Source organism: Notolepis coatsorum (genome assembly GCF_963971535.1).
Source record: "Notolepis coatsorum genome assembly, chromosome: 2".
NCBI classification, from domain to species: Eukaryota; Metazoa; Chordata; class Actinopteri; order Aulopiformes; family Paralepididae; genus Notolepis; species Notolepis coatsorum.
In genome coordinates, this window is record NC_140166.1 from 169,520,188 (window position 1) to 169,530,638 (window position 10,451).

Sequence of the window (10,451 nt, forward strand, 5' to 3'; positions counted from 1 at the left end):
CACACGCTCGATCGCACACAGTGGCGTTGCGCAATATGTCGGGGCCCCCCCGCAGGTCAGACCACTCCCCTAAATCAATAATTAAGTGAGGTCTATCCCATTTCAGCCGACCCTAATGTCGAGCTCACCCTCCGCCTATGCCTGAGGCTCTGACACTACTTGCAGTTCCAGTAAATCCTCGCAATTACAATGACCCATAATCTCGTGCCATGTCATATCGTGACTGGCCGTCCCGCTACAACACACATCATTATTATCATCACACTGGACATCGCGGCCACTTAAACCATGTACTAAAAAATTTACGGAGTAGATTCCAGTTCCAATGTAACCTGTAGGCTACTCGTACTGGTTATGGCGAATAAAACGTTATATTCTTCTAACCTGTCTCGGGTCTCGGCGGCTGTAGCGTGGCTGGGGGCCTGGCTGGGCTGTCTGTCTGCCTGGACCGGCGTGTTGATAGCGGTGGATGCGGCATGGCGGCCGGCCTGGGTGGGGAGCTTACTGCCGATGCATTCTTCAGTAACGTTAGAGTCAGTCTACCTTTGCTGCCTGCTGGAACAATGATGTTCTTTTTTGTAGCTTTGCCGTCTCCTGTTCGGCTTTCGCTCTCATCTTGTTTTTCTAAGCACCGCCGCTTGCTTGGATATTTGCGGCATTTTTACCGGCGCTTCCCGCTGTGTTTTGAACACTGCCAATGAACATTAGTTATCAGGCTAGCCCTATCGCAGATGCATCCAGCTGCAGCCCCGCAGAACCATACTGGGCTCCACTGTCTGCGCCCTGTTCGCGCGCGTTACGAAATCTAAGAGGATAGTCTACAGTGGGGGCGGGGCCCCCTAAACTCCGGGGCCCCCCTGCTACGCCACTGATCGCACACACTCTCTCATGCTCACTCGCACACACACGCTCTCTCTCTCACGCTCGTGCACACACGCTCTCTCTCTCACACTCGCTCTCTCATGCTCGCTCGCACACACACACGCTCTCTCATGCTCACGCATACACACTCGCTCTCACTCGCTCGCTCGCACACACACACACACACGCTTGCACACTCTCTCTCATTCACACTCACTTCCAAAAATCCTGCACTTCCTAGATTAGGTACTATATAAAGTTTGATTGCGTTCACACCAACAACAAACTGCACCATGCTCCACTTAGTTACCACCTTGTCTGTGAAGACGGTAGGTGCATAGCGTTAACTGCTCGGTGCAATTGGCTCTGGGCTTTGTAGATTGGGAGCATTTTTGGATGAGGCTTTTGCATAGAAAGGGGACATGTTCCGCCCATATTACCTCATTTATACGCGATAATTGCACCGGACGCAATGCTGACGGAACGCAGTTGTGTGTCCTCTGTGGATAGCAAGACTGAGTTTCAGAGCTATATGCATCGGCTTTGCAAACCCTTTGTGTATCCCGCCCTCAGTGTGTGCATGCATCAGTGGGGCTAAAAGGAACGTAATCCTGGTCAGAACAACAGGGCAGACTATAAAAGATGTAAAAGATGGCGCCGCTACGACCGGCTGCCTGTCTGTGCGCTCCGTCGAGACTGTGCATACTTTTGTTAATATTTATAGTTTTAAGAGTTTTGTCTGTACCAACAGTAGGTGCATTTAATGTGTATGACCGTCAGTCACTTATAGACATTGGATTACGGGAAACTTACCGACTGGATTACTCTCTGGATCAGCTCTCTGAACCGCAACAATGGCCCGTTGAGATCTTGAGGACATCAGGACCGGATCTCGCCCCCAGGGACAAAGGACCCAGACGGCGAGGAAAGAGAGCTGGAGTCCGTAACAGGCTGAGAACCAGGCGGCACAGGACACCACTACCCAGTATATTGCTAGCCAATGTACAATCAATAGACAATAAACTAGACGACATCCGAGCAAGGATTCAATTCCAGAGAGACGTTAGGGACTGTAACGTTCTCTGCTTCATCGAGACGTGGCTGGCGCCAGAAGTCCCAGACCACGCCATCCAACCGGCCGATCATTTCTTCATTCACCGCAAGGATAGAACAGCAGAATCCGGTAAACAACGTGGAGGAGGTATTGCCTTCATGTTGAACAAAAATTGGAGTGACCCAACTAACGTGAAGGAATTATCCAACCACTGCTCCCCAGAACTGGAATATATAACCATCAAGTGTCGTCCTTTCTTCCTCCCGAGGGAGTTAACGGCGATCGTCCTGGTCGGAGTGTATATTCCACCGCAAGCTGAAGCCAGCAACAAGGTTGCGCTCTCCAGACTACACGACGAGGTAAATAGAATCCAAGAGGCGAATGTTAACGCCGCCATTTTAGTTCTGGGAGATTTCAATAGCGCCAATCTGAGAAAGGTATTGCCCGACTTCTATCAGCATGTGACTTGCAACACCAGAGGCGGTAACATCCTAGATCACTGTTACACGCAATTTAAAGGTGGCTACAAGGCTCATTCTGATAGTGGCTTCGGTAAGTCAGATCACGCATCAATTTTTCTTACACCGAAGTACAGACAGAGAATTAAAAGTACTCCCGTAGTCTCGCGAGAGGTGCAGAAATGGGATGTGACGTCAGAGGATACGATCCGGTCAGTGTTTCACAACACAGACTGGAATGTGTTCCGCGACACAGATAACATTAATGCCTACACGGAGACAGTGCTGGACTATGTTTGTACTAGGGTGAAAGAAACAATCCCCACTACCAAAATGAAAGTTTACCCAAATCAAAAACCCTGGGTAGACAAATCCGTCCGTGAAGCTCTGAGAGAGCGCACCAAAGCATACAACGACGGCCTAGAGGCAGGCAACATGAATGACCACAAGGTGGCGCGATACAACGTAAGGAGGACTGTGTCAGAGGCCAAACGACGCTACAGGGATAAAATTGAACTCCAGTTTGAACAAGCTGACTCTAGAGCTATGTGGCAGGGGCTCAAAACGATGACAGACTACAAAGGCGCCTCCCTCAAACTGAACAGTGACATCTCCTTAGCAAATGACCTCAATACCTTCTATGCGAGGTTTGATGCTGGTAATAACAACACCAGCTCACAAGCCTCGGCAATGGGGGGGGGGGGGTCGGCTGCTGATGGAGGCGCAGTGTTCAGGGTAACAGAGCATGAGGTGAGGCGGACCTTTAAAAAAGTGAATATCAGGAAGGCAGCAGGTCCAGACGGCATCCCCGGCCGCGTCCTAAAAGTCTGTGCCGACCAACTGGCCCCAGTATTCACTGACATATTTAACCTGTCCTTAGAACAGGCTGTCATCCCCACCTGCCTGAAGAAGTCCACTATTATCCCTGTACCCAAAAAATCCAAGCCTGCTTGCCTCAACGACTACCGCCCTGTAGCTCTCACCTCCATAGCCATGAAGTGCTTCGAGAAGCTAGTAAAGGGCTACATCTGCTCCTCCCTCCCCATCAACATGGACCCCCTGCAATTTGCATACCGCCCCAACAGGTCCACGGAGGACGCCATATCCCATGTGCTGCACACAGCAGCATCACACCTGGACAAGAGGCAGGGGAACTATGTGAGAATGCTATTCATCGACTACAGCTCGGCATTCAATACCATAGTCCCCTCCATACTCATAGCCAAGCTCAGGGACCTGGGCTTGGGCTATGACCTCTGCCAGTGGGTCTTGGACTTCCTGACTGGCAGACCCCAGGTGGTGAGAGCAGGCAACTGCACCTCCTCATCCATCACCCTCAACATAGGGGCCCCCCAGGGCTGTGTTCTGAGTCCCCTCCTCTACTCCCTGTACACACACGACTGTGTGGCTCAGCGGAGTAGCAATACAATCGTCAAATTTGCTGACGACACAGTGGTGGTGGGCCTGATCTCTGCCAACGACGAGAGGGCCTACCTGGAAGAGGTCAAGGTCCTGGCGGGATGGTGCCAGGAAAACAGCCTCTCCCTGAACGTCAGCAAAACAAAGGAGATGATTGTGGACTTCAGGAGGTCGGGGGTCAAGGACTACAGCCCCCTCAGCATCGACGGGGCACCGGTTGAGAGAGTCAACAGCTTTAAGTACCTCAGAGCCTACATATCCGAGGACTTGACATGGACCACACACATTAACAGTGTTGTGAAGAAGGCACGACAACGCCTCTACTTCCTCAGGCGCCTAAGGAAGTTCCAAGTCAGCCAGAAGATCCTTAAGAACTTCTACTCATGTACAATAGAGAGCATCTTGACCGGCAACATCACCTCCTGGTTTGGGAATAGCACTGCACAAGACCAAAGCAGACTACAAAGAGTGACACGTTCAGCCGAACGCACAATTGGAGGGGGGCTCCCCACCCTCCAGAACATTTACTACAAGCGTTGCAAGGGCAAGGCTAAGAGAATCATTAAAGACTCCAGTCACCCGAACAACTGCCTCTTTGAACTGCTGCGGTCAGGCAAGCGATACAGGAGTCTCAAGGCGAGCACAGAAAGACTCAGAAGAAGCTTCTATCCCCAGGCCATCAGGCTGCTAAACGAACAATGAATGAACACTACACAACAACAACCACCAAACGCACATAGCACACACATCCACACGCACACACTCACTTTAAACAAACACACTGTAGCACCCACTCCACACACTTATAGCACACACCCACTTTAAACAAACACACTGTAGCACCCACTCCCCACACTTTATATTTATGGATGAAGGATTGCACTACAACTCGTACACCTTACTGTAAATTGTACCTAAAATTGTACCTCATCCCATTTCTGCTTTGCACTAGATAGTACTGTACATTAGTACACTGCATAGTATTGTGTATTGTATATTATATGGTAACTCAGAACATTGTACATATGTCTATACCGAACACTGTGACCTCATTTTCTTCTTCTAAATTCATGCTATATTATGTTATTATGTTATTTGATACTATCTTGTCTAGCACAGTCTCTGGAGCGAAACAGTAAGAAGCATTTTGTATGAAAGTATTCTGTACTTCTGTATGACAACTATTAAAGAACTTGAACTTGAACTTGACTACAATATATTTGCATTTTTTAGCCATGCTAGCGATCTAAACAATCAATCCATGCCAAAGCTAGATATGTAAAAGGTGAAGGACTCACACTCACAGCCATGCTGATTTGGCTAAATGACATCCAGCTGTTTTAGTTTGAAACTACTTTTAGTCAGGGGAGTGTCATGGTTTCTCCATAGAGCCCTGTTTTCTTAGTGTAGCAGCTCGAGCAGGTTTTTCAAATATTGGAAGTTGAAACTGTTAGCATTAGCTACTTTATAGTATCAAGAGCTAATGCTAATGTTAGCTAACATTAGCTAACTTGCTTGTCAATCAACTTTCGTGACTTGCAAAAGTATCTTTTAAATAGACAAACATCATATGTGTAATTCATGGTACAACTCAAACAAGATCAAAAAAGTATTTGTCTCTTGCCATTGACTACCGTACATATCCATTTCTGAAATAGGATCCCATGGTGGTTATAAGATGGGGAGGGACTTTGCCTCTCTTTCCCAGTGGAAGTCATTGGGGTCCATTCGATTTATTTTGCATTGTCTCTATATGGTATACGATACGGTAGTTAACGATGCTGTCAAATGGTTAGGAAGTTTGGAAACTGCTACATGTGATTTCAGAAACACAATTGACCGGCGTTACCATTGCTACCAAAAGATTGAGATTATCCCCTTTAAGGCTCCAACCTTGTCAATGAAGTTGTACGTGTTTTAATTAACTTGTTATCCCTTGCTTTTGTCTACCCTCGTCTTGTTCTTGTGTCGTGGGATTTGATATGCTTTATTATTTATGATTGTTTATTTCTGTATGTAAACTCAACGTGACTGTAAATGAGGGGAATTCTTGTTGCCTTTCGAGTTTAAATAAGGGTTTGAAATTAAATGAAAATGAAATGCTACAGTAAGTATTTCTACGTATAACATCTCAAAAACCCAAACAATGATGCAGCTACTTTTTGGTTTGTGACAAATCATAAAGTTTTTTTTTTTATCTGTGTGTGCTTTTGTAATGTTTTTCCCAGGTGTTTATCAAGCTACCTCAGCAGTCGTTACCGGCAGGCCGAGCAGGGCTCCTTCACGGTGCAGGCCCGGGGCTTCGAGGAGCAGGAGGTGTGCTTCTGGAGGAGCCTGTGGCTGCGCCAAGAGGAGGACAGGAAACCGGGGATGGTCGTCTGAAGCCTCCTTTTCAAACTCCAAAAGGAGGAGTTCATACTACATGATACTACAGTACTCTGGGTCATCTGGGTGGAAGATACGTCTTGCAACCGTTCAAGAAATTACATAGATTTAACAGTGGATTCATTTTTACAGTGTTATAAGTCACTTTTACAAGCCATTGAATTTTTTTAGGCATCTAATACTCCTGTTTTCCATTATGCCGTGTTATTTACTCTCGATGCGTATATTCACTGGATGTTCTGTTAAACTATTGGAAGAAGCTAACGAGGAAGGGAGAGCTCATGCCGCTTGCGTGAAGGGAAAAAACCCTGAAAACGCGCTCTTTCCTTAATGACGCCCCCAAACAAAGACAACGGGGCGCCTCTTTGATTAGCGTCACCTGTCCCCGAGCATCTCATCAGCTCCATTATGGCCCCATCTCTCGCGCCTCCCCTGCTAATTGAATAGTCTGTGAAGTGGCGACGAGCATCGGGGGAGCTAGAGCTGCGTTTCAGAAAAGAAGCTGAAGTTTACCCCGAGAGAAGCCCCAACGCGCAGTGAGGAGGAAAAATCATTGGCGAATTGACCATTTTACTGGGGGAAAATTTACAAAAGTGGCTTTGATATTACATTGCACCTTGAACGAAATGTCTATATTAGCTACAATGTATGTGCAAAGTAGACATGGTCTGCTTAGAACATTCAGTGATCAAGGGTTTTAATCTGATCCGCCTGCAGTCAGGAAAAAAGGGAACACAAGTGAGATGCTATTCTTTTCCGCACAGAAAAAACCTTGAAATAAAACTACTTCCAGTTCATTCTGACTGAATAGATATTTTCAGGTGTGATACGAGGCTATACTGTAGGGAGGGGGGAGGTGGGCTCTCCTGCCAGGCAAGTGGTTCATCGTTATCTGCATGAGCCTGAGGCGCAGCCAGTGTAAGTGGATCCTCCTCGCCTCGCCCAGCTCTGCTTTGCTAGGAATCAGTTCTGCAGGCTTATCCTGCTTGCGCTCCCCTCTCTGTTTCACCTCTTGGTCACAGCCAAGTGATTCTCAGCCACTTCAGCAGGCAGGCCCTCCTCTGGTCTGACGGGACGGAAGGACAAGAAGGCCAAGGCCCAGGCCTGTCCAGCACACTGTCTCACACACTGCTAGCTGGACCTGGTAAACGCCAGAACCAACAGGACCTGCAGAGTGGGCTGCCCAGTGTGTCTGCCCACCATGCCTATATCATTTCCAGAGTTTAATGTGCGCGAGCCGGGCCAGATGGGCGCTTTCATGAGTGTGGATTATTCTGCCCGGCTACATCTGGGTCTCCACATGGCACAGCAGACCGCGGTATAGGAGAGGCAGGCGGCCACATGGGCAGAGGGGCAGCCCTCCAGTGGGTACTCCGCTGATATCCTTTGCCAAACAGGGGCGCCGGCGGTGAAAATGGCAGCGCCTAAAAGTTAGGAGGCTATACAGAGGCTGCCGCAAGACAAACGTTCCTTCGAATCCAGGCAAGGCAGCCTTTGGCCTCCTGTAGGACATACGTTTCAGATTAGAGACGCATTTGGCTCTTCTGTCTCGTTCATTCCAGAGATGGTGTGTCGAATGCGGTGATTTGTGTTAAACGGTTTTAGCGCTTAATGGGTAAGAGCTCAGACTGGTCACAATAGCTGACTATATTTTTTTTGCAAGGACCCATTAGATCAGGCGTTGTTTCTGTGTGTAACCAACATGATATCACTGCTCATGTGTGGGACAAACATATCATAAATTTTTTTTTATGGATCCTGGTCCAGACCTTGTAATGAGAAGTTAACTTACTTTATAATTCAGGCATAGATTGCTTATTGTAGAATGTTAATGTCATAAGTAACAATTGTTTCATCTTCAGATCATTTAATTTAATCAACAAGAGTTTTAGGTCACCCTCTCTGAGCACAGCCAACTCTCAGTAGGCTGAGGGGGCGTGGCCTTCTGTTCACTGACTAGACACTAGCCTACTCAGCTAGATGTGACTTATGGGCCAATCAGAGCAGCTAGATGTGACTGAGGGGCCAATCAGAGTAATATGTGTGTATTAGGGCTGTCCCCGACTAAGGATTTGGATGGTCGACTATGATTGGCAAAAATTTGCCGTTAGTTGACTATTGGTCGACAAAAAAAAATATATATATATATAATATAACATTTTTTTTTTTTTTTTTTTTTTTTTTTTTTTTTTGCCTAAGAGGTTGGCCAGTCAACTACGGCTCCTTTCGACCGATTAGTCGACTACTCGACTAATAGGGGTCAGCCCTAGTGTGTATTATGCAATATTTCAAAGGAAGCATTATTGAATATCTGAAATGGCTTGATTTAGTTGATATCCAGGGGGATAGAGATCAAAGGGCTTTAGTCATCATTTTCACAACAAGAGCTCTACAAGATCATGAGGAACACAACACAGTCATCATACTCTGTCAAATATGTTGTCCATTTGAGCCATCCACTCTACTGCTGTATATGGCAGGAACATTTGAATACTGTATGTTTGCGTTTTGTATTTCTGTATTTTCTTAATGAACTTTTTATATTTCTGAATTGATTTGATTGCATTCATGTACTTTTTATGTGTGTACTTATTTGAATATTATATAATGCACCAGTTGCACAGATCTTGTTTAGATTACTGGAATAATCTGACTAGCGGTACAGTATGTGTTTGTTATGAAACATGGGTTGAGTTTGGTTTTGTTATCACGTATTAGTAAGTTTCCTCTCTGAACCCTGAAATGGACTTTGACAAGTATTTTGTAACTGGAGTAAATATCTAAAATAGTAAAATATCAGACAACTAAAGTCATAAATAAAATCATTACATTGTAATAGGCTAAATGAGATTCTGTATCACACATTAAACTCATGTTGCATATTGTACCAGTGTGTTCACCCTGTTGGCCTCTGTTGGTGGTACTGAGTTACTGGTTGTCATCATAACCCATTCTCCTACACTGCCGTTGACTCCATGGATATTCAATTAGAATTCAAACTATACACTGACTATTTCAACCCACGTGTGAAAGCAGTGGGAAAATCACATGTGATCATAGAGTAGCTGATGCTGATCAACAACATTTTGATATGAAATTCCATGCAAATCAATTACAATGTGAAAATCTAATGTGATAGGCTCCAACAACACAAAAGAACAACAGCAACAACAACAACCAGGGGCGTAGCTGGGGGGGGGGGGGGGGGGGGGGGGGGTAGCTTAGGATAATTCCAAGGGCCCAGCACTGGGGGGGGGGCAACATTTTTTTTATTTTTTATTTTTTTGCTAGACATCACTCAGGTGTATTATTGATGCTCTCATTGATACTATGTTTGTTTCTGAAGTGTGTGTGTGTGTGTGTGTGTGTGTGTGTGTGTGTGTGTGTGTGTGTGTGTGTGTGTGTGTGTGTGTGTGTGTGTGTGTGTGTGTGTGTGTGTGTGTGTGTGTGTGTGTGTGTGTGTGAGATATATATAGAGAGAGGGGGGGCTTTGGTAGACTATTGCATTGGTCCATTCATTGAAGATGAACGCAATGCGACATCCTTTACTAGGCTCACCCACCAACAGTGCAGGTGCTGAACTGCTGATCCGAATTTATAGGTAAAAACCATGGCCAAAAAAAAATTCCGCTTGCGTGCTTACGCGTGCTCGCATTCACTGGGGGCCTACTAATACATTCTTTCATGGGGCCCAGAATCTGGAGCTACACCCCTGACAACAACACATGTGATAAACATACGGAAGCATGTTATTATTTAACATTGAGTGAAGATTGAGTATTATTTATCATATATTTATGCTCAACAAACTCCAGGCAAAGTTTTTATTTTTTTTTACCACATATACCCTCATGAATAGATTGAATTAGAACTGACGCCAAGGCCAGGGTTGAATCAGGGGCTCATTAGAGGAGCGCATCCATTATGAATGGACAGATCCATCGGGAGAGATAAAGCTCATTCTGTGATCCAGGTGAACATACCCACAGGGTTCAAACCACATGCGAACAAGACATTTTGCTTTGAAGCACCAACACAGATTTGGCGCAGTGAGCCTCGAGTGCCACATGTCCTGGGCTTGTGGTGACTGATGGAGCTTTATAGTTGGCTACCTGTTGAGGGAGGATTAAACAAAATACAGATGGTGTTTTCATATTAAACAAACAACGAGAGTTCTCTGTTCAGATGGGAACGACAACAAAGCATCTCAGGAAATGTCATTTTATCAGTAAAAAAACAAAAAACAAAAAAAATACCTTGGAGTGTTATTTATA

The 10,451-nt window shown here is 45.9% G+C and overlaps 1 protein-coding gene across 1 annotated transcript in view; it reads left to right on the plus strand.

Moving 5' to 3' along the window:
• Positions 1 to 9,032, plus strand: part of LOC311224379 (uncharacterized protein) — a 240,717-nt gene extending 231,685 nt beyond the window's left edge. Inside the window, exon 5 of the mRNA XM_084309348.1 lies at positions 6,021 to 9,032. Coding sequence (XP_084165474.1) covers positions 6,021 to 6,174 — 154 coding nt within the window. The 3' untranslated portion in view covers positions 6,175 to 9,032. The remainder of the gene's footprint in view (positions 1 to 6,020) is intronic.
• The last annotated feature ends 1,419 nt before the right edge of the window (positions 9,033 to 10,451 follow it).